Below are 25813 nucleotides of genomic sequence, written 5' to 3'. Positions count from 1 at the left end.
AAGCCCCTCTGCTATCTGGAGTTTTCGAATAGAGACTAGCCTAAAGCCCTCTGAGACTACTCTAGTCATGCTCATGTTGTCTTTGAAACAGTCAGAGAACAACTGTTTCCCATTTTATGTAGGAGAACCGTTAAATTACTAGAAGATATTCAGCACCTTCTCTCAGTCTTTATTCCTTTAAGAAAAATAATCCTAGTTGTTCTAGCCTCCCTAATTTCTATCATTCTTCCAATATTTTTTCTGCCTTTATATCTCTTTTCTCAGCATCCTTTATTTTGTCCACAATCCTAAGGTGAGGGCCCCAAGCCTTGCTGAGAAAATATTTATTTCTGTGTTTGTTTTGTTTTCTCCTCTCATGTCAGATTTACAAGAATTTAAATGTTTCTCAAAATTAAACTAAGAACTATAGAGGAAGCAAAGTAGAAACCATTGATCTTAACCTCAAAGAACTGATCACTGGGTACTCCTAGTAATCCAAGAACAATATTAGTGTGTAATTCAAATGCCAGATTGTGGGACACAGAAGTGCTTTGGAAATTTAGAAAAGCAATAGGGTGTCATGGGCTATTAAGGAAGGATTCATGAACAGTGATGAATATAGAGTGAGCCCGAAGAATGTGTAGGATTTGGTGGGGAAGAATAAGAAGGAGTATGAAAGAAAGTGGCCATGGGAGCAGGTTGGGGTGTAAAAATACCTAAACAGGGAGTTTATATGGAAAATACATCAAAGATACTTGCCTTTAAAAAGCATCACTCTCAAAGCCTTATACTTCTGTAGACAGTTATCATGTCTGTTATGGACATCATCTAGACAGATGAAGGACAGCATCTCTCCTCTCCAAAGATGAACCCTTCTTCAATCAATCTACTTGGCTTTTATAATTAATGAAAATCATGTTGAATTTTAATTCTATCTGTGTTCTTAATTAGTATTTCACTACTGAGGACATACAGGACATGAAAAAAATTGGGGACCAGCCATCGGGCTACAGAAATTTGATAGGCCTAGGACACAATAGTGGCTCAATAAACATTTATTGAATCAATGGAGGAAAGGAAAGAAAAAGAGAAAGAAGGAAGGTCTGGTCTTCTTCTTTGGGGAATATTATTTCTCATTCATTTTTGAAAAGTTAGGTGAGCGGTTATGTAAATCATAACTTAATTAGTATTTCAAATTCCATCTTTAGGTTTAAGTTACTACAACTTCACGGTTTTCAGGAACACAGGGTATACAGCTGGCATATTTTTATTTTCTTTTTCTCTTTAACTATGGTTCTTCATCTTTTTCTAAAGCTTCTGAAATTTTCAATAGGTAATAAGAAATACAACATAAGCAGTTTCATTATTTCTTCCGGAAATTTTAAATATCAAAAGATAGTTCAATGGTAATAGGGAGGACAGCAATAATTTGGTTCCATCTTACAGTATTCTAAAAGAAATTAAAAAGGCTTCCAAGAAACACTAGCTGCAGTCTAAATGAACCACTAACTTTTTACAAACTTTCCTGATCTACAGAGGTACAGAGGGGAGTGGAATAAAGAATGTGAGAAGAAATAAGTAGTTATTTACAATAACAAACTCCTTTCCCCAGGGGTAAATTTTTCTGGAGCAGGAATGTACTGAAATCCTTTGCATAAGCAAGAGCTGAGTAAGACAAACATTTCAGACACTGCCATAGATTTGGAAGACCATCTCAGCATTCCAGACTCCCCTGTGTTGTTGCACATTGTGGGAAAAGGGCCACCAGCCTTGAAAATAAAGTGGCCTGTTCTTAGGGTAACTTCTGCCCTTAAGAGCAGGATAGTCTTGGCTAGGTTATTTAGTCCCTCTGAATCCAATACTTCAACTGCAAAACAGGGATAATCGTACCTTCTTCTTAGGATGGTTTTATGGATAAAAAAGAGTGTCTGCAAAAGCCTCACAGAGTGCCTGATCAGTAACAGGAACTCAATAAATCGTAACTTGTATTAATTCTTAAGAAACCATAATGAGGCTCAAATTCCCCACTCCACTCCATTAGTTGGTGATCAGATCTGACCTCACCTCGGCAAGAGGGAAAAGGCCTCCCCACCTTTGTGAAGACAATCAAATCAACCTGCTAATTCCAAACAGAACTATTCTTACGAATATCTACATGGAAGGAATAAAGCTAGAGCAAATTCTCAATTATCCAATGCAACAAAAGCATGCAATCCCCGGGAGCAGGGAGTACCAGTTTCTTTGTTCTACTTGTGTTTTTGGTTTCAGCTCCTTCTCTGCGCCCCCCTTCTCCACTCCAGTTCACCCACAGTCTGTCAGTCTTTTCCTCACAGCTACCACCCTGCAAACTAACTCAGGTTTTCTCAATTTTTAAGGAAAAAAAATTAAAGGCTCCAGAAAAATCTAGAATTCAAACAAATTATTCCATACAACTTAAAAGGGCAAATTCCCTTTCCTTAGACCTTGATCATGATTAAAAATGATGGATATGTAGGGAGTCTCAGACATGTCCAGGTGAGGCACAGCACCATAAATGCAAATGCTGTTTGGAGATATTTCAAAATATGGTTAAAATGTACACACACCATTGAAGAGAATCTAGGTCCTTGTATTAGAATAAAGGAAAGCTCCTTCTATTTTTAGTTATGAAAGATCATAAAACTTGAAACCTAAAATATGCTTGAAAAAATCTACAACATCTCAAGAATAAGTTTTTTAAAAATCTTAAATCCCTGCAGGATGCTATTGGTGAAATCTACTTTGTAGGCTGGGGGAAAGGCAGTAGGGTGGATCTAGAGAGAGATGCTTTTCTTTTTTTTTTTTTTAAACCTGTGAGATGTTTTGTAGCCACAGAAATGGTTCTGGAAACAGTAATGTTAGAACTACTGAAAAGGTAGACTCCTGTTGGCATAATACAAATACAGAAAAATGCACAAATAGATCCTTTAACGATACTTTTGATTATGGATATACTGAGGGAACAACTTCAGGTCATAGATGCTTAATATCATCAAGAACCCTTTCCCGTGGCCACTCTAGGCCAAATTTGTGAAGTAGTGTAAGTCTGTCTTCTTTTAAGATTATTCTACTTTGCAGTCCTGTGACCTCCTGAGGCCTACTCCTATTCCATAAGTTCACCCCTTGCCAGGATTTGTCTTAAAAATATCAACCTAATAAATCACTGATCAGTGAAAATTAGTTTAGTCCAACCTCTTATAAGAGTCTGCATTAAGAAAAAAAAAAAAAAACCCAACCCTCAAAGAATTAAGCTCTACTGGTAACATTTCAGATACCGTGGTATTTGGGTAGGGAATTATTTGGGTCAGAGCAGATTTCCTAGCACAGAACCCAAACTAGAAGCATATCAGTAGTAATAATTGCCTTGTACTCTATTTCTCAAATTTTGGTCATGAGATCACCATTTAGATACCTGTTAAAAAAATAACCAAAACCAAAAACAGATTTGTAGGTCCTATGCCAGAATTGTTAAAGCAGAATTTCTGGCAGTGAGGAACTTATAATTTAGAAAAAGAAGACAAATAGGTAAACAAACACAAATGAATAGTATTATCCCAAGTCTGGCAATCATCAGATTATACTTTATGGACAAAAGCTTAGCGTTGCCATGTATTAATTGGCCTATCGGTATTGCTGTGGCGTGTGTGAATAGCACTTTTATTTTAAATCATTAGCCGTCCCTGAAGAACACCGACTTCATTTTTTGGTCTTACCAGGCACTCCAGCTTGGATCCAGAAGTTAATGTCTGTTCCTTCTCCAGCCCTAAAGACCTGTGTGATATTGACAGGCTGCAGCAGGGTCATGACCTCCTCCACGATGGCCCTGGCCTTTTCACTGCCAGTGAATTGCAGCCCAGAGGGTAAGAAGGTTCCCTCATCAGACTCCATCACCAGGCTGTAGTTGGAAATATTTGCCTAAACAAAAGAGAAAAGTGTTTGGTTTGTTATCTGTTGCTCCTTTGCCTTCTCCTTGGGAACTATCAAGCAACAATAATCAAATGCTTTATCTCCTCGGCAGCTCTTGCCAAAACACATGCCGCTCTGCCTGACCTAGGGCCTGGTCTGCATGTTATCTAAGCGTTCTGAGATGCACAATTACTCATTCTGGGATTTGCCAAACTCAAGTTGACTTGGAAGGATTTAAAAAATATAATGAAAGAAAATATAAAGCCTCATATTGGAGTTACTCAATTATTTTCTACTAGCAATCATAGTCTTTGAACCAATTTTCTCAAATGCCTAGTGGGTACCGGGATACAATTCCTCCTACATGGGAGGTATCTCCAGATAGTGTTAGTCAAGCTCAGACAAAAGAAGGTATGCCCTGAGGACCTATTTCTCTGTACCTCTTTCCTCTAAATAGGTATTTGATCTTATTTTAATCGTGAGTTCTGCTGAAGCTTGTAGGCATCAAACGGACAGGTTTGTCCTGGGTTTCTGATGCTGTGGTCGTTCCATCTGTTGAATCTCCAGGGAGGGACGTAATAGGACAACATATGAAACCCTGCTCTCTCTGGTGTACAGCCACAGCACTGGAAACCCTGGCAACTCTGTGAGGCCACTACTTTGTACACTCTTTCCAAATAAAGTCGGCTAAGAAAGCACGCAGTGATTTCACATAGCCTCTATTGTCACTGCAAGAGCTTAGAATATGAGATGCTGTTGGCCAGACTGCGCAACTAAATTGCCACACAGCCCTAAACTCACAAGTTTAAAGCCCTTAACATTGGCCTAACTCTCTGTTTCCCAGGAGCCATTCACTTCTCCAAGACTGATCAACTACCAACTACCAACTACCTGGCAGAGTTATTCCCAGGCTATTGTCGGACGGCACTGCTAATCATTCCTTATTCCTCACCTAGTACAAGTCAACCATAACATTTGTACAGAGCTTCCAGAGAAGTTTCACATTTGCAATCTCCTTTTATCTGCTTCTATAACCCATAAAGTAGATAAAGCCGCTTTATGGTTATTGCTGTTTTACAGAAAAGGAACTGAGAGAGGTCAAGTGACTTGCTTAAAGTCACACAGCTGGTAAATGGTAGAGCTGGGTCTGGACTCCGCTGCTTTCCAGGACTCCATGCTGCCATCGCTAGCCTGGGACGGAGTGATAAGTAAGGCTTGTTGTGAATTCAAATGATTTTTCACTTACATAACAATTTGAGGGTCGCGGTTTTTTTGTTTGTTTTTTTCTAGAACGGATTCCTTTTTACAATGAGTTCCTAATTTGCCAGGGGAGTGTACTGTTGTTGCAAGGACAAGGACAGTGCTGGATTCTAAAGGAGGATGTTGCTGGCATTTATGGGACTGATGGGGTGGCCCTGGGATACCAACACGTTGTTGCTGCTGTTGTTAATGACCGAGAGAGTTAACAAAGCAGAAGTCTTCTCATATTTCCACTCTCGTTTCTAAGGGATTTCTGTCTTCATGGTGCTTTTCAGAGAGAGACCCGAGGCATTTACAATAGAAAGTGTCATCTCAGCGTGCAGCTGCGGCTACTGCCCCACAGCAGCGTCGTTTCAGCTAATCACATGTAAACTACTTGCACTGATGTCTCACGTTCAGGGCTCGCTCTCGTGGAACTGGCACACGGCCGCTAGGTCAGCAAGTTGACATGTCATTTGGCAGTCCTAGCCTTCTCCCTTTATATGCCCTGCTACTCCCCACCCCAAACTCGATCTCCCATAAAAAGGAGAATAGAAAACATTGCGATAATCTGCAAATGAAAATAAAATTGGATGATCTTGTATGTGAGGGTTCCCATACTGCAGGCAGATCCCATCCTTCCAACAAGAAAATGAGACAAAGCACTCCTAACCTTGCACTATTTAGGTTAAAGTGGGGGCAAGTTTGGCTGTCACACCCAACACTATTGAGCAGCCTGGACCCACTCTATTCTATTCTATGCTGGGCTTCCAAGGGGGGAGGTGACTGGCTTTCTCCCTCTGTCTCCAAGTCATGTCGTCTTGGCCTCTGGCTTCTCCACCTGTAGAGTGGGACAAATACTCTTTTCCAAAGCTTGAATAATGAGCCCGTGCACATGGAGCTTTGAGCACCTTCAAAGGAAAGATCTTTGTGGGCCAAAGTGAAAGTGGTTGCACGAGTTGAACTTGCCAGGGCCCCTACAAAATGTGCATTAAGGAATTCTTGGCCCTCTTCAACTGCAAATAAGCAGATGTCCTAGGGACAGGGGGCTCTATAGTTTGTGAGTTTTCCTGTATAATGTCCCAGGACGTTGCTAGGAACGTAGAGAAGAATGTAGCTAAAGAAGCTTCTAAAGGTACGTATGGCAGCCAGTTTAGCAGAGAGATAAAGAGTATGGGCTTTGGGATTATTTGGAGTGAATGCGATCCTCAGATTTCCCCATCACTGGCTGTGCGACTTCATGCGGTCCATGTAAGCTCTCAGTTTCTTCTTCTATGAAATGGGTCTGATAATGGCAGCAGTTCCTGGAGTTGTAAGAAAGAGTTCATTGTAAAGCCTGGTGCATAAGTAGCACTTAATAAGGTTGTCCTTACCGGTCTTACTAAGCTTCTGGCCCTCTCAAACTGCTAAGGATGGCCTCCACGTAAACCAGTCAGTGAGCTGCTTACAATGATGATAGCAGGCATTTCTGCAGTGCTGCCTATGTGCCAGACTTTGTGTGAAAGGCTTTCCAGCTTACCCCTGTAATGCTCACAATCATTCTATGAGACACGTGCGATTATATTTCTCATTTCCCAGATGAAGCGATGGAGGTTTAGTAACATTACCTAACATTCCCGAAGTTACCCTGTTAGGAAGTGGAGCAGCCGGAATGCAAATGCAGAGGTCTGCCTCCCAAGGCCCGAGCTCTCAACCCCTCTACTACCCTGTCTGCTGAAGCTTTCTCCCAAGTGTCAGGCCACAAGTCCTCACTTTTAATTTTAAAACACAGGGACTGTACTTACATGTATAGTGTTTAAAATTATTTTTCATGATCATAATAGAAGGTCTACTTGGGCAGAATTTATCATCCCTGCTAACAAAGTAATTTGAAAAGTAATTAGGCAGAGGGAAGAGTAAACAAAACAAAAGCAAAAACAAACAACTCTTGCCCCACAATTTCCTTCCAACTAGGACTAAAAAACCTAAAATAATAAAACATCCTTTCATGCTGAATTAGACAGGATGTGCAGATGTCAGTAAACCAGAATTCTGGCGTAGGTAGAGACATGTTTAATTTCTATTCATGTAGAATTTTACTAGCTGCTGCTAACATGATGGCAGCATTCTATTGTTTTCTATTTATATATAAACATCTCCATATGTTTTCAATAAAGGACTAAGAAAACACACCACCCACCGTCCATGACACTCATTTATGGAGTCATTGTCTAATTGTTAGCACATGGTGAAGGACTTGGGAAAACAAAATGCCTCTGCACAAAGAAACCGGAATGAGTAAGCCAGGTCACTGGGCTGTTAGAACGGCTGCCTCTCAGGAATGTGTCCTTACAAACCTCCGTGTTCCTTACTACGCCATGAATTGCTGGCGACGCACTCAGTGCAGATTTGAAAAGCTGATTGTAGTTAGTGACACTCAACCATCTTAGAGCACGTAACACGATATTCGTCCTCCCTGTTTTCAGGGTGTAGAAAGACACCTGCTTCTAGAGACTGAATACTTTATTCCTGAGATAACCAGCACCAACTGAGAGAAGCCGTGGCTTATAGATGAGGAGGCCAAACCGTTCAGATAAGCTCAGGCAGTATTTGTAAGCCCCCACTTTGCTCTCGTAATAAAGAGAAAAATCTCTTTATTGGGAACCATGGGAACTGTCATTCATTACCATGTAATATATATAGTGCAATGAAGAGAAATGCTCCCAGGTAACCTGGGTCGGCATCATTGGATTAGGTCATATCTGCTCAGGGTTGAGGACTCAACTTTGTCTGGTGCTACAATCACATCCTATCACACTTCTTTTCTTTTTTCTGTTCTGGGAGGGTCAGGTTACTCTGCCAAAGGACAATTTGGTAACTATTAGCATTCTAATCTTGCAATGCAAGATTAGAAAGAAGGAAAATGTTTAAAATACACACTGCATGCTTTAAAATGCTTACTCCCTGATGTAAACACAAAGATGATGTTTGTATTCTTTGATTTTGTAAAATTCCAGATGATTCTTCTTCAGAAATATAGACTCAAGTTCAACAACATCTCTCTCCCCAAATTTGGTTTCTTCTTCATTGAAAGCTTTTATTTTCTCATAACCTAGGTAACATGTCTTTGGTTTTTACCTAAATTGACACTGCAATCCCAAAATCAAATGAAGAAAAAAAGAGACTCCTAATCATTCAAATTCATCATGTAGCCTCCACTCAATCCTCAAAGAAGTAAACTCCATCCTGACAGAGGCCAGAAAGTCTCAGTACCACTTTCCCGCCCCATAAAGTTAATATTTTACAGATGATGGTGGTGATGCTGTTTGGTCAAGGTGGAAGGCTCAGAACAAGCTCTCAGAAGCACACCATCTTAGGATACCACGTGCCGAGTTGTTGCAATCATCTTTTCCAGCAGTGCCAGTGACCTTGGAATTCCCAGTTCACGGGGTGGAGCTGGAGCAGGGGTTTCTTCATAGAACTCCCACTCAAAGAGCTGTCATGATTGGATGACAGGCAGAGATTTCTCCCCGCTGTGCAGAGCCAAGGATAGGGTTGACTTTCTGGTCAGATCTCCCCTGAAGTTCAGCTTTTTATTTCTGATGGTCGCCAGTATGCAGTTTTGAACATCCCTGAGTACCCAAGGGAGGACCAGGAAAGGGATGATGACAAGATGGAAGGCCGTCAGTTATTTCTATCTGAGCGAAACTGGCTGCAGCGCGGGGGAATGGGCACTCCTGGGTTAGTGACATTACTACTAAAGTTGCAGACACCTAGTGTGGGTTAGCCACCGTTCTGCCTGGAGGCAGAAACAGAATAAATGGCTTCTGAAGATCCCTCTCCAGCCCTTTCATGCTCTGTGTACACACAGAAGGATTCTGTTGCGAGACGAACCTGTGTTTTCAGGCAATCCAATTTTTACAATGTCATTTGAAGCACTCTAGATCTCAGTGAATTCTCCTCTTGAGCTGGTTAAAGTCCATAGATAGCCTTTAAACTTACTGAAAATACATGATCCCTCCATAAATGTCACTATGGTAACAACAGTGAGTGGGAAGGCTGAAAATACGGCATAAACATAGGCTAAAAGAAATATGAATTTTATTTATATTACAGAGGAAATATGACTACTTTATTCACATTTCCTTTAGGAATAAAAAGAATGCAATATCTAGATTATTCGGTAGATAGACTTAAAAAAGGCTTCCATGGCAAGTTAATGTCAATCTCAGTTTTTAATTTTATTCCTGCATGTTGAAGCAACATAATCAATACTCAGAATCAGTGGGACTCAAGATCTCCACAAAGAAATTTTGATTCTTTTATTTTTTAAAAGATTTTATTTATTTATTTGTCAGAGGGAAAGAGAGAGAAAGAGCACAAGCAGGGGGAGCAGCAGGCAGAGAGAGGAGCAGACTCCCCGCTGAGCAAGGAGCCCGATGTGGGACTCAATCCCAGGACCCTGAGATCATGACCTGAGCCGAAGGCAGCTGCTTAACCGATTAGGCCACCCAGGCGTCCTGATTATTTTAATCTAATACATTGGTCAAGTATTTCATGCTTCCAGTTTTATATACATTTCAATACGCAGTCGTAGAAGAGAAATGTCCAACACAGCCAGCTTTGTGGAAGAAGCCTTCTCTGCCTTTTTCATTCTCTGTCCTTCTCCACCCCACCTTCTCATTGCATCGCCCTGTCAGTTTCTCCTCTTGTACCTACCACACTCCCACTCTTCCCCAGGTTCAAATGGAAGAATTTAATTGCCTAAATTAGGAAGCCTTCTTTCGGTTGACCTTTCTTCTTCAACACTGTTATGTGCTAAATAAACATAAAGACACGTTTCTTGTTTTTGATGGTGGTGTTTACTAGCCAAGACGGTGTTTTCCAGTTGACTTCTAATCCCCTTCTCCTGGCTGGGAAGACTATAGTGGCTTCTTTCAGACTTTTCCTAAGGATAACAGCTGAGTTCATCTTCTTATAAGTGGACAGGTTATTTGTTTAAAAAAAAATACAGTGTTTATTTTCTTGTCCTGAAAAAATAGACCTCTCTATATTCTAGAGCACAGTACACATTCAATCCCGGGGCATATCATATTCAAACACAATCATTAATTCCACTTTCTCCACAGCTTGTACACAAGCACTTACAATATTTTTGGATTATGACAATATTCTCATATGCTTTATTTGATCAAGCAGTCTTTACTAATAGTAAAGATGCTAAATACAGTTTTAGAAGTAATTTTTATAAGTATGCCTTTTTTTCTTTCTCAAAAGCATAATAGTGGGTCTCAAACCTCACCAAAAAACAATAATATGCAAATATGAGCTTCACAGCTTTTGGTCTACTCAAGTGACTTCATGCCCTACTTCTCCCCTCACGTTCCATTCCTAACACACCACACCCTTATCAAATGCGCTGGGCCGTTGCACTGTATTAGTTTTTTAAAGATTTATTTATTTATTTATTTGAGAGAGAGAGAGAGAGCACGTGCACAAGCGAGGGGAGGGGCAAAGAGAAAGGGAGAGAAAGAATCTTTTTTTTTTTTTTTTTAGATTTTTTTTTTTTATTTATTTATTTGACAGAGAGAGAGACAGCCAGCGAGAGAGGGAACACAAGCAGGGGGAGCCGGAGAGGAAGAAGCAGGCTCATAGCGGAGGAGCCTGATGTGGGGCTCGATCCCGGAACGCCGGGATCACGCCCTGAGCCGAAGGCAGGCGCTTAACCGCTGCGCCACCCAGGCGCCCCGGGAGAGAAAGAATCTTAAGCAGACTCCCTGCTGAGTATGGAGCCCAATGTGGGGCTGGATCCCAGGATCCTGAGATCATGACCTGAGGGGAAATCAAGAGTCAGACACTTAACCAACTGAGCCACCCAGGCGCCCCCAATTTGTTTTTAATACCTGCCTTCTCCAGAAAGGATTAAAGACTTCCTATAAGAAAAGATCCTAATACCATATTTTATTTTATTTTATTTTTTTCCTAATACCATATTTTAAAAACAGTCAAACTCTCTGGAACCAAGAAGGTGAATATCACATTTGTGTGGCTCTCTGTCATATTACCAGCTTCAATAACAAAGCTCAGCACATAGTGGGTGCTCAAAAATGTTTGAGGAAAAAGAAAGTCTCAACTGGGCAATCTGACATGATAACCTATCAGCAATTTGAGGTTTATTATTTAGTTCTCGTTCGTGCTGGCAGGGTAATGGGGAAGATTGATGTATCACAGAGCTCTCATTATCTAGGAAAAGAAAGCAGCTCCTTGAGAAAAGCGCCAATCTCCCAGCATTCAATTCTAAAAGGAATTATTATGCGGCTCCTTATATGAGGAAAGTGAACAAACTAATAGAGTCTCCAATAACAGTTTTACGGAAGAGGCAGAAACACTTTTCTTGACATGATTTCCTACATATTGATCCTCAGTTAAAGCAAAAAGCAAAATATTCAGCCGGATTTCAGTAAAGGTGTTTCTTCAGGAGCAAACGGTATTTATTCAACAGTTATTGAGATAGCAACAGGGCATAGGGTGACCATACATCCCTGTTTGCCCTGGGCAGTGCAGTTTATATCCTTTGTCTTGGTATGATTATTCAGAGCGCCCCCTTTCTCTTGCAAATGTTTCCTGGATTTAATAATAGACCGTACTGCCAACCCACCTACGAAGGAGTCTGTATATGCAGATGACACAGACAGGCTTGCTTCCTGACGAGAGGGCAGAGTTTCCCCGCAGAGGCAATAACTGGCTGCTGTATTAGATGTGTTGAGTTTTATGAAAGAGACACGTACAAAGAAGGGAGGGTAACTACTGGAAAAAACTGGGGAGAGACTGGTAGAGGAGGTGATGCTCGGCCTGAGTAAAGCCCCTCAATTGAAAATTCTCCCATTAAAACAGGGATCTTGTTATTAGTTTATTAGTGTACCTCCAGGGCCTAACCAAGAGGCATCTAATAATACTCGACAAATTAATAAATGAGTGAATGATACTGTTCTAAGTATCCAAATAATGTGGTCCTGATATGTAGCTTTCTAAGAGACAAGCAGAGCTTAGGCAATCTCTAAAAGAATAAATATAAACATGTTCTACGGAGTATCCCACTCTCAAATATCGATTGTCCTTCCTAGAATTTTTGTAGCAAAACACTCAAGGTTGAAATCACTAGTGAGCATTAAATTGCAAATATTTGATGGAGTTGAATTTGACACTTGCTTACTCCTATAAATGCTTTCTTCCCTTGGCTTTTGGAACCTCAAATGCTTGGCTCTGCTCATGCCTCACTGGATACCCCTTCTCATTTTCTTTGGCTGGTTTTCCCATCTCCCTGATCTCTAGACGTTGGGGTGGTAAAAAAAAAAAAAAAAGTAGTCTGAAGGTTTCTTCTTTTCTCTACATACACTCACTCTGCTGGTGCTCTCATCACCTCATGGTTTTAAATAAATCTACATAGTGATGAGTTCCAGTCCATATTTCCACGCCTCTCTCCTGAACTCCAGACTCACATCCAACAGCTACTTAGCATCTCCACTTAAATGTCTAATCATGTCTTAGTTTCCTATTGCTGCTGTAACAAATTACCACAAATTCAGGGGCTTAATACAACATACACTTATTCTCTTACAGTTCTGGAGGTCATAAATCTGAAATGAGTCTTGTAGGGTTAAAATCAATGTGTTGGCAGGGCTGGTTCCTTCTGCAGGCTCTAAGGGAGAATCTGTTTCCTTGCCTTTTCCAGCTTCTAGAAGCTTCCCTCATTCTTTGGCTCATGGCTCCTCATCACATTGCCTTTTCCCTTCCTGCTTCTGTGATCACATTATCTTCGTTTGCCTTTGATCTTTTTGCCTGCCTTTTATGAGGAGGGTCCAACTCAGTAAACAGCAAATTCATCCTTCTAGTTGCTGAGTCTAAAAATTTTGACAACCCCAAATTCTTGACCCCTCTCTTGCTTTTACATCCCAAACGCAATCGATCAGCAAATTCTGTTGGCTCTACTTTCAAAATAGAAGTACTGTCTAATAGCTTCTCGCCAGCTCCACTGTTCTCAGCTGGTATGAGCCACTGTCATTCTTTGCCTGGAGTATTGCAATAGCTTCCTGTCTCCCTGGTTCAACCCTTGACATCCTTCAGTGTATTCTCTACACAGAAGCCATGGATGGATCTAGAGGGTATAATGCTAAGTGAAATAAGTCAGCCGGAGAAAGACAAATACCATACGATCTCACTCATGTGTGGAACTTAAACAAACAAACAAAAAAAGAGACAAACAGGAAAAAAACAGGCTCTTAACTATAGAGAACAAGCTGGTGGCTGCCAGAGGGGAGATGGCTGGGGGGATGGGTGAAATAGGTGATGGGGATTAAGAGTACACTTCTTATTATGAGTATGGAGTATTGTATAGAATTGTTGAATCATTACATTGTACACCTGAAATTAACACTGTATTTTAATTATACTTGAATTTAAAAAAATGTAAGTCTGATGATACTACTCCTCTTCTCAAGCCCTCCCTGTGGCTTCCATTTCACTCAGGCTAAAGGGCAAAATCTTCATATTTGCCAGTAAGGCCCCGGATGGAGATAGAGCCTGACCTTCCATAACTTCTCTGACATTACCTCCTATTAATTTCCACTTCACTTTCACTGCTCCAGCCACCCTCCATTCCTCAGTGATGCTGGGCGCCTGAAGCTTTTTGTACTTGCTACGTCCTCCGACTGTTACCCGCCTTCCTCTCACTCCTTTCAGGGCTCTGCTGCAATGTCCTTCCTCTCCTTAGGAAGTCATCCTGACCATCTTAGACAAAGGAAGACCTCCACAACATCCCTGACAACACGTCCTAACCCCTTACTCTGCTTTATTCTTCTCTTTTATATCAACGATAAGCATTTATCTTTATTGTCTGTCCCTTCCTGGAGTAACATTTGGTTCCTGATGGTGGGGATTTTTCTTTTGCATTTACTACTTGTGGCAGACTATCTAATGGCTATAAATCCTTCCCATTACTGTATATATGCCCCTTTTCAGTGTGGATTTGACACTCCTTTCATCAAGAAGCACAATCTTTTCCCTCACCCTCTGAATCTGAACTGGCACTGAGCCTCTCTTTGGCCAATAGACTCTGGCAAAAGTGAGCCCTTGTGACTTCAGAGCATGGGCCATAAGAAGCCTCCCAGTTGCCACCTTGACCTTTTGCTGCCCTGAGACTGACTATATAAAGAAGGCTGGGCAAGTCTCCTTGAGACTGAGGTAGCATATAGAGAAAGCTGCCTAGCTGAGAGCCAGCCTCAGCTCCCATACATACAAGTGCAGCCATCCAGCCCACTCAGGCTGCTCTCTGAGGATGCTATAGCCTCGGTGACCAGATCAATCTGAAGTTCAGATAAACAATAAACACTTTTTTAGTACAAGTGTGTTCTCTGTGATATTTGGAAGCCTGGAGGCTCCCTAATGACAGGGTGCCTGAAACAGCACCAAGAATACGTAACAGGTGCTCAACAAATACTTGTTGAATGAATGACTATCCTATATTACTGCTCCAAAGAAGGCTCGTGTGTTTATATATAATCTGGATAAGTGGGAAAGTTGGAATTTTATTTTTTAAAAAATTAAAGAGTCTGATTTGTAATATTGCCCATGTGTTAAATCATCCCATCTCTGCTAAAGTGGGTTAAGGATTATAACTATGAGCCAAAGCCAAAACTATTCTCAAGAAGCACCTTGTTATTTGCTGAAATACCCAGGTACTTGCTCAGTTGAATTCCCAGAATTCTTCACCAAAAGAATGGAAGAAATAATCTTGGCCAGGAAGAATCTGAGGAAAAGAGATACTACTTATTTGGTTTTATGATTGAAGAAGTCTTAAGTTGTCTAAGAATACTGAATTGAACCCAAAGAAGGTTGAACAAATTAGCCACAAAAACATCCCTATCCAACAGAATCAACTGATTTGTTGAATGGCATGGTGGTATACCCAATGGCTTGTAGGGGCTGGAGGCTACAGTGGCCAGCACGGAAGGAGAGGAGAAGCAGAGACATCAGCAGTAGGAAGAGAACAGCTCAGAGACAGTGACTCTCATGAGGTTCATGAGGAGGGAGGGAGGAGGCCTGTGGAGAATGCTGACCCTGGGGACCAGAGCATCTCCAAGATGCCTCTAAGGGCACTATATTCCCTGAGCATTTATGTGGAGAAAATTCTATGACCAAGCCTACCTTTAGACCTCTCCCCTGAACTTCAGACTCTTTTACTAATTTGTGTACTTGACCGTTCCTTGTGACTGGCCAATATCTCAGACTTAACATTTCCCAAACTGAGCTCCTGATCTCTACCTAGCCATCACTCTATCCAACTCCTTCCATTTAAGTAGTTCAGGCCTCAAACTGGGGGGGGGGGTCACACTTGACTCCTCTTTCTCTCACACTCTAAATACAATCCATCATCAGATCCTGTTGGCTCTTTCCTTAAAATACATCTGGTCCAAGCTACTGTTATCTCTCACTCAGAGAAAAATCACTCTTGAGGCCTGACATGATCTGGACTCCTTCATACTGATGACCTCATATCCTTCTACTTTTCCTTCACTGCATTTCTTCAAGCACATGGGCTCCTTGCTGTTCCTTGTACGCCACACGCATGCCCCCAACGGCACCTTTGCAACAATAACTCACCTTACCTAGAATGCTCTCTTTCAGATATCCACATAGCTCACTTCCTTGTCTTCCTCAGATCTTTACTCAAACACGATCACCTTGATGGAGTTTTCCCCGCTCTCCTGCAACTCAAACTCAAACCACTCCCACCCCACACTTCCTATCTCTGTTCCTTATCTTATTTTTCTCCCCAGCTGTCCCCTTCATCTAACATACCACTATACTTCTTTATCCAGTTTGTTTCACTCCTGATGCAAGAGGAGGGCAGAGTTTAAAGCAGTGCCTGGAATTCAGAAGGCTCCCAGTCAACATGTGCTGAGTGAATGAATAAATATCTGTATTTATGTGTTTAAACACATACATGTGTATATATGTAACTGTACACACTGCAAGCACATAACTGGAAGCTACTCTGGATGACCATAGTCACGGTAAAGATGGTGGTGATGAGGCCGTGGCTGCTAGTGCTGGTGATAAGGCAAGAGCAGTTTTTCATCTTCACAAGAAAGCACAGGTTCAACAACTAAAGTTGTAAGCTGAATCTTTAGTGAATATTTTATAAAGCTCTTAAAAAATATACAAGTGCTTTACAACATTCATTATAAACGCTAAAAAAATACTTCTAGGAAGACTGTATCGAGTGACAGTAATACAAAATGGCATTAGCTAAATACAAGTGAAACTTCTCCATTTCCTTCAGTCATGGAATAATAAGATATTCTTACTCTGGAAGTTGTGCAGCAAAAGCTGACTCCTTCTCAAGGGGACATAGGGGCTGAATACATTCTTAGCAGACCCTATGTCATCATTATTTTACCATCAAAGATGAGAACCCTCAACATTTGAGACTTGCTAAAATAAAATGGCCATCATTCATAGGAGGAGAAAAGGATGAGCAATAACAACTGAATTGCCAAGTGGGTGTTTAAATAGAATTTTCCAGATATTAAGTAATTTTTAAAAGAAACCTTAAGGTTTGGTAGCTTTAGTACAACATAAGGATAATAACACACAGGGTAATCAGTAAGACTCAATTATAGAAACTAATAAATGCATCCTGGGACTACTTAGAGCTTTAACAATTGCTTTGCATACTTTGTAAGTTTTAAAGTATTCAGACAAAATGAAGGAAAAATAATAAACAGATGAGGCAATTTAGCTTTGAGAAGAGTTAAGATAATTTAATAGGTATAGTTTAGATAAAAGGAGGCTAAGGAATTATAGCGATTACAGAAAAATATCCAAGTAGGTACCCGTACTGCGCTAAGGGAGGTATAGAAAAACAATTTTCCTCATCTGAGAATAGTAATAAGCAGCCTCAGTAATCACCTGAAGATAGAAGAGGAAAATACCTATGGTAGAAAATAGCACCAAATACGTTGGAAATAATTATTCTGGGAAGCCACCCAAGGACCACTGAGGGGAGACTGAACATAAGAAATGCTCAAGGTAAGTCAAATGAAAGCAGTCAGGTGCATAGCCCTCACCCCAAATTTCTCTTTGGATATCTGCAATCTTCATCAGGGTATCACTGGTGTTTGAAGGAGACACAGGTGATTAGGGTAACAATCCTGTGGGAGTTCAGTCTCAAAGTGGGATGGATACTACAATTCCCGCTTCAACAGTGATTGCCACTGGGGAGCTAGAGGAGGTGATGTACAGACACTAAAATGTTATTTGACACATTTCTTGGTCATTAAATGAAAGATCTTTTTTTAAATAGTTTTTATTTTGTTATATTAGTCACCATACAGTACATCCCCAGTTTTTGATGCAATGTTCCATGATTCATTATTTGCATATAGCACTCAGTACACCATGCAATATGTGCCCTCCTTAATACCCATCACTGGGCTAGCCCATCCTCCCACCCCCCTCCCCTCTGAAGCCCTCGGTTTGTTTCCCAGAGTCCATAGTCTCTCATGGTTCATTCCTCCTTCTGTTTACGTCCCCTTCATTCTTCCCTTCCTTCTCCTACTGATCTTCCTATTTCTTATGTTCCATAAATGAGTGAAACCATATGATAATTGTCTTTCTCTGCTTGACTTATTTCCATTAAGTGAAAGATCTTAGGCAAGTTATATAATTACTCTGGGCTTCAGAGTACTCATTTGTAAAGTGGGGACAATAATAGTTATTTTGCAGGTTCATTCTAAGGTAGGCGTTCTTAATCTGGTATCCTTTGGGGATTCATAAATTTGGAGGTGGTGTGTGACTTAAATGGGAAAAAAATGCATCTTCATTTTCATTAACCTCGAACTGAATTATGAATGTAAGTAACAAACCAAGTAGTTAGTAGAAACTCACTTTGTCACCAATAGAAATCACAGATATTTTTATACCATGTTAGACTTGATGTAGAAATCTCAAAATAATCTTTATATTCATCACTATTTTGAAATTACAGTAATAATTAGATAATACTGCAAGATCTTATTTTATACATTTTTTAAAAACATGACTATATTATATTTACTTTAAAATTTTTGATAACGATTTTAATAAAATTGATATCCTTGTAATACTATGTATTAAAAAATATTTGAGAAGAAGTCCATGGCAGTGGCAGACTGCCAAAGTGCTCCATAGAACAAACAATTGTCACAAACCTCTGTTGGATAAGTGGTAGTTTTATTATTAAGGTAATGATGATGGTGAGGATGATGATTCCTGTTGTTGTTGTTATTATTATTATTTTATTATTAAGCTCACTAGAATTTGTCTGCCCTAGACATCTGGATTGGAGTCCTCGTTCTGTCACATAATTGTCATTTGCTCTTGGTGGCCGTTTAATCTCAATGAGTTTCATATCCTCTTCAACAAAGGAAAGACCTATCTAATAGGGCTTTTCTGAAGATTATATGAATTTACTACATGTATTCTAGGGCATACTATATATCAAACTATTCAATTCTATTGAGACTTTTTATTGTTATTGTCACCAAAAGAGTGAACAATAATTAGAATAGCCATATAAATTACCACCCAAATCAGGATGCCTTTGAGATGAAAGATCAATAATTATGGGAGGGCAATGTGTGGACACTGGACTATGACAAGTAAATCAGAAACCAATATGCTATTTAAATGCTACTTTTCTGGGGCGCCTGGGTAGCGCAGTCGTTAAAGCGTCTGCCTTCGGCTCAGGGCGTGATCCTGGCGTGCCGGGATCGAGTCCCACATCAGGCTCCTCTGCTATGAGCCTGCTTCTTCCTCTCCCACTCCCCCTGCTGTGTTCCCTCTCTCGCTGGCTGTCTCTCTCTGTCAAATAAATAAATAAAATCTTTAAAAAAAAAAAAAAAAAAAAAAATAAATGCTACTTTTCTGATGTTTTTGTGTGTCCTATTTTGCTACTATAAAATTCAACAGAAAAATCCCGATTTCCTTGCTTATAAGAATCACATTTTTCTCCTATTTTAACATTTTGGAAATTAGAAGGCATCTTGCTGTTGATACATTCCATAAGATACTTCCCAAATACCAGGCAAAGAAACTAACTGTGCCATGTATTTGTTGTCATTGCTTGCCCACGTGCAAATTTCATCACACAGAAAGGGCCTCTGGTAATTCATTTTACACCTTAGCTAAGTTATTTGCATTAGTATCAACACAGATCACTAAATTTTAAATTTGGGTCCCTGATTATTGATTAAAATTCTTCATAAAGTTTTGATGTATGCCAAAGATTGATTTTCACATGAGACAAAACGAAGGCAGTCGAAATCACCAAATCTTCAGATTAGATCCTAGAATGTGCAGGGTTAGCAAAGCCTGGTATAACCAAACATGTATCTGGAGGCCCCAAGTAGGTCCTGAACAATTTGTTAAAGCTTCCTTAGTACCAAAAAATTGCTAGAAATGATACAGGAATTCAGCAAAGTTGCAGGATATAAAATCAATGCACAGAAGTCTGTTGCGTTTCTATACACTAACAATGAAACAGCAGAAAAAGAAATCAAGGAATCGATCCCATTTATAATTGCAAAACCCATAAGATACCTAGGAATAAACCTAGCCAAAAAGGTAAAGGATTTGTACTCTGAAAGCTATAGAACACTTATGAATGAAATTGAGGAAGACAAGAAGAAATGGAAAAACATTCCATGCTCATGGATTAGAAGAACAAATATTGCTAAAATGTCTATGCTACCCAGAGCAATCTACACATTCGGTGCAATCCCTATCAAAATACATCCATTTTTCATAGAGCTGGAACAAACAATCCTAAAATTTGTATGGACCAGAAAAGACCCCAAATAGCCACAGTAATGTTGAAAAAGAAAGCCAAAGCTGGTGGCATAACAATTCTGGACTTCAAGCTCTATTACAAATCTGTAATCATTGAAACAGTATGGTACTGGCACAAAAACAGACACATACATCAATGGAACAGCATAGAGAACCCAGAAATGGAGCCTCAACTCTATGATCAACTAATTTTCAACAAAGCAGGGAAGAATATCCAATGGGAAAAAAAGTCTCTTCAACAAATGGTGCTGGGAAAATTGGACAGCCACACGAAGAAGAATGAAACTGGACCACTTTCTCACACCATACATAAAAATAAATTCAAAATGGATGAAAAACCTAAATGTGAGACAGGAATCCATCAAAATCCTAGAGGAGAACACAGGCAGCAACCTCTTTGGCCTCAGCTGCAGCAACTTCTTGCTAGACACATCTCCAAAGGAAAGGGAAACAAAAGCAAAAGTGAACTATTGGGACTTCATCAAGATAAAAAGCTTTTACACAGCAAAGGAAACAGTCAACAGAACTAAAAGGCAACCTATGGACTGGGAGAAGATATTTGCAAATGATATATCAGATAAAGGGCTAGTATCCAAAATCTATAAAGAATTTCTCAAACTCAATACCAAAAAACAAAAAATCCAGTCAGGAAATGGGCCAAACGTTGAACAGACATTTCTCCAAAGAAGACATACAAATGGCCAACAGATACATGACAAAATGCTCAACATCACTCATCATCAGGAAAATACAAATCAAACCCACAATGGGATCCCACCCCACACCAGTCAGAATGGCTAAAATTAACCACTCAGGAAACAACAGATGTTGGCTTGGATGTGGAGAAAGGGGAACCCTCTTACACTGTTGGTAGGAATGCAAACTGGTGCAGCCACTCTGGAAAACAGTATGGAGTTTCCTCAAAAAGTTAATAATAGAACTACCCTATGACCCAGCAATTGCATTACGAGGTATTTATCCAAGGATACAAACATAGTGATTTGAAGGGGCACCTGCACCCCAATGTTTATAGCAGCAATATCCACGATATCCAAACTATGGAAAGAGCCGAGATGTCCATTGACAGATGAATGGATAAAGAAGATGTGTTACACACACACACACACACACACACACACACACACACACACACACACAGGAATACTACTAAGTCATCAAAAAGAGTGAAATCTTGCCATTTGCAAGACGTGGATGGAATTAGAGGGTATTATGCTGAGTGAAATTAGTCATTCAAAGAAAGACAAAAACCTATGATTTCACTCACATGTGGAATTTAAGAAACAAAACAAATGAACATAGGGGAAGGGAAGGAAAAATAAAATAAGATAAAAATAGAGAGGGAGGCAAACCATAAGAGACTGTTAACTATAGAGAACAAACTAAGGGTTGCTGGAGGGGAGGTGGATGGGAGGATGGAGTAAGTGGGTGATGGGCATTAAGGAGGGCACTTGATGTAATGAGCACTGGGTGTTATACAAGACTGATGAATCACTAAATTCTAACCCTGAAACAAATAATGCACTATATGTTAACTAACTTGAACTTAAATAAAGAAAACCAATAAGAAAAAAATTAAAGGCTTCCTTAGACTTTCAGGAGAAGCTTTATGGCTTTTAAAAATATTAAATTAAAAATAAAATGAAAAAAAAAGTAGCCAGATTGGAAATACAGAGAAAAGCCATATTCGTATTCATATTTGTATTCGATATGCCTCATAATCAGATGGTCAACCCTAAAGGCTCATCTTGAGCCCCTTGTCAAAACAAGGAGCACAAGTTACACAAAGTGGCCTCTCACCCTGATGCTGACACCTCGCCGCTGATGACCAAAAGGTATTTACTGCAGTGCAATCTTAGATTTGGACAGACTCTGATTGTAACTGCAAAAGTGTGAGTTATTGCTACCATCAGTTTAAGAAAACTGTACATTTAATATAGTTTTATTTTTCCTTTAAAGCTTTATAAATCCCAATTGCACTCCTTACAATTGATAATCCTTAGATCAAAGAAGTAAAGATTGAATTTCTTGCAACCAATCTCACAGTCACTCTTCAGTTACTTCTCCCCTCCCTCAGGCTCCGCCATTATTTTCTAGTTTAAATTTGAAAATATAATACTTGGCATTCTGTTGTTCTAGCTGAAAAGGTGTAAATGGTTGTGTTTTTTTAAAAGTAAAAGGAAGATTCTTTCACCACGATTCATGCATCTCCTGCTTGAGGCATGTTTAAGAAAAGAGGTATGCTCTAGACTGTTGTAGCCCCTGGTAGCCGTCCCCTTGACATACCCCAGGTTTCCCTGTCAGCAATAATTGACTCACATACATCTCACTACCCTACGTCAGTGCTCAATATCTGCTCAAAGAAGGTGGTATTATACTCATAAAAGTAGAAAGCATTTTTCACTTAATCAGAGTAGTCACAAGAGGAGTGCACTTCATTCCACTTGAAAATTTCAATATGAAAGTCCACAATTGCTGGCTCGTATGAAGACAATGTTAATTTATTACTTCACACATGTCACTTCTATATAATGAAATAATTAGCTGGGAAATTATATCTGCATTCTCAATATTTTTGTACAATAGGAGTGTCAGTATAATTAGGCATTAACTACAGTTTCTGGGAATTGAAGGTAGAAGCGTTATGTACAGTTAATACTTTTTCCATCTTTATTTGCTCGATTCTTCACTTGGTGATTCAGAAAAAGTTGTTTAAATAGAGGCTTACAACGGAAGCCATCACTACACTATGCCTTATAAAGATAATTGCCTGAAAGACGAAAAGATAAAAATCACATGGGTGGTCACAGCCTTTCTGCCAAGCTCTTGTGGAAGCCAACAGGCTTAGTGCCTTAGGCTCCAACTCTTCGTTACACCCTTGAATATGTCTTTCATTTCTATTTCCTTTCCATTTCTGCTGTATTGGACTTCAGCAGGCTGAGCTACCCACAAGGAGCACCTCTTGATCACAGCCACCTTTCATTGAAGAAGAGCAAACACCAATCTATTTTGGCAGGTACAATTTTCCAACACACTCAGTAAACAGTTTGCCAATTAAAGTACTGACAAACTGAGCTCTCAATTTCGAAGAAAAGAACATGCTAAGGGTTGTAGATTATTTTATCTCCCAACCAAGGAAAGATTGAACTAGAGTCTACTTTCTTAAAAGCAAAACAAACAAAAAACCAGAAAAGTGTTGAATCATTTGTTCTTTGAGTTGTGTTTTGCAGATAATGCCCCTTTGGCAGTTCACAATTCATCTCCTGCCCCAACCCACTGATCTCTCCTCAGTGCGCTCACACTGAAACCCTTAAGGCAGATAGGATTAAGGGACACCACCCTTTGGAGACCTCACAGCTACTTTCTTTTATAAGGCTCCTCCAGTATCCTATGTTGCATCCTTAAATTTAGACACTGCTAAGTGGACATGGCCTGGAATATCCTTATTGTCTGATAATGTTAAAGAATATTGACCCAAGTAAAATCTCTGTCCTTTGAAATCTTTAAAAACAGCACAAGCAGGGATCCATCCGAGAGTATCTCTGTGCTTGGTTTATCAGGCCCAGTTACCTGGAAGTAGAAAGCTGAACTTGCTGTGTGGAGGCTCCATATATGTTTTCCTAGGTGGGTCTAAGCTCTACACATGTAGGGAATATACAAACGGATAAATACATACACTATTTCCATCTCTTGAGGATTAGAATTTTGCTCTTACTTTTCTTTTCTTTTAAGATTAGAAGCATTGGGAGATGTCCTGAGGTGATATCCCAGGGTGCCTCTGATCTGAAGACAATCTTTTAAATAGTGGAATGATCTTAACATTTATTTGTGTGAGAAGGCGTTTGATATCACTAAAAGTTCTCTTTGGATGTTTTTTGATTTTATCTACTGTCCAGCTAAAACTTTACTTAGAAAATGCCCCCAAGCTAAGAGAATATTATAGCAAAGATTAAAAAGTTTTTTTTTTAATCACTGTAGCAACCTTTAGACAGTTAACTTCAGGAACAAATACATATATTTATTTTTATACTCTCCAGAGCAAGCACCAATACAAAACATTGAGAATTACTGGTGATAGCTGATATCTGCATGATTATACAATATCATCTAGCCTTATACTTCAAAATGTTATAGAATGTGGTTCTCTGCTATGTATGTTTTTTTTTTAAAGATTTTATTTATTTATTTGACAGAGAGAAAGACAGCCAGCGAGAGAGGGAACACAAGCAGGGGGAGTGGGAGAGGAAGAAGCAGGCTCCCAGTGGAGCAGGGAGCCCGATGCGGGGCTCGATCCCAGGACCCGGGGATCACGCCCTGAGCCAAAGGCAGCCGCTTGATGACTGACCCACCCAGGCGCCCCATCTGCTGTATATGTTTTAAACTAAGCATTCTGAAGTGGCTTCTCCATTCTTCCATTCATGTGTTCACCATAGCCACCACGCCTGATTTTATTGGTGTGTATGTACTTCAGACTATGACAAGTGGAGAGAGATATATATGTATATACGTACTCATATATATGTAAATCCTACATTTAAGATGGGCGGCAGAGAAGTACATGGTCACAGAGTCATTATGGCTGGTCTTGAGATAGAAAAGCTAGGTTCAAGTTCAGATTCTGTACCTCGTGGCTGTGCTGTGTAACATTAGAGATGTTCTTTACCTCCTGGGGCCTCTTCATTTTCATGCATAAAAAAGGAAAACAGTACCTTGCCTGGCAACTACCAGAGTCATTACTACTATCCAAGTCTGCGAAGGAGTACTCTTATTTATAAACGATCACGCTGATGCAAGAGATCACAATGACATCTTGTAAATAGTATGAGGTTGTTACAGATTTGTTTGGGAAACAGGATCTTCAAAAATTCTTAATGCTTTCTTTTCTTTCTGTAAGTCTATCCAAAAAGGTCTCTAGTACTGGATTATCAGCTCTATTAAAAGGAACAAATTACTTTCCCTTACATGGAAAAAAAAAGGGCAATTTCACAAAGAACTTTTCCCTCCATTTACTATTACAGTCTCTTCCCTTTGACCTTTCCTAATTCAAATGACAAAACAGCTTGATTGCTTCCCATTTGGCTCTGCGGGGTATAATAAAGTATTTTCCAGAGCTTGGGAGAGGAAAAAAACCATCCAGTTATGCCAGTGATGGGGAAAGGATGCATGCCACACATTCTCCCACCTCTCGGTTAATGCCGGGAGAGTTCCCCGAAATACATCTACAAGTATTTACTATAGCATTGCCTGTGATTTCATGGGGCGGTGCATCTCACTGGATGAGTTTTATTAAATGAAACTACAGAAATCTATAAAAGCCAATTATACTCCTGTTTTAACTAGTAATGGGAGTTTCGTCTAATCTCAAAATAGCTCATGCTATGAAACCATTTTAAACCTTTGTTGAAAGGCCTTGTTAAGCTTTTAAAATTCGAATTGTCGTTTATATATGTTTTGCCATGTGGGGCATAAAAGCCCTTTAGAAATTGATTCTAAGAACTCTCCTTTAAGAGAACTCTGAAACCAAAGCAGTTTAGACAAACTGCTGGTTGCTAGGGGTAACCTCAGCTTCTAGAATGAATAATCGCAAATGCAGGACAAGCACTTGATAAGAGTATGCAAGAGTGAGGTCTTCTGAAAGAAAATAAGGAATAAAAGCCCTAATCTTTGGGTTAGGAAAAACCATTATTCCAAGATCAACTCTATCAGCGGACAAGTGGCACATTTAAGACGCCACAGGACTTGGGTTAATACTTATAGGATGGCCCATTGGACTGCGTTCCACGGA

At 39.9% G+C, this 25813-nt stretch overlaps 1 protein-coding gene across 13 annotated transcripts in view; it reads right to left on the bottom strand.

The window, feature by feature from the left end:
* Positions 1 to 25813, bottom strand: part of CPQ (carboxypeptidase Q) — a 440125-nt gene that overhangs the window by 67618 nt on the left and 346694 nt on the right. For 11 of the 13 annotated variants that reach the window (XM_057308086.1, XM_057308090.1, XM_057308083.1 and 8 more), the window contains one exon: positions 3711 to 3912. The exons of the other annotated variants lie outside the window; for them this stretch is intronic. In XM_057308086.1, the coding sequence (XP_057164069.1) occupies positions 3711 to 3912 (202 nt within the window). The remainder of the gene's footprint in view (positions 1 to 3710; positions 3913 to 25813) is intronic. 13 annotated transcript variants of the gene reach the window in all.

This window comes from Ursus arctos, unplaced genomic scaffold, assembly GCF_023065955.2.
Source record: "Ursus arctos isolate Adak ecotype North America unplaced genomic scaffold, UrsArc2.0 scaffold_6, whole genome shotgun sequence".
Lineage (NCBI taxonomy): Eukaryota > Metazoa > Chordata > Mammalia > Carnivora > Ursidae > Ursus > Ursus arctos.
Note: the sequence above shows the minus strand (reverse complement) of the source record. Positions and strands in the feature narration are given on the sequence as shown.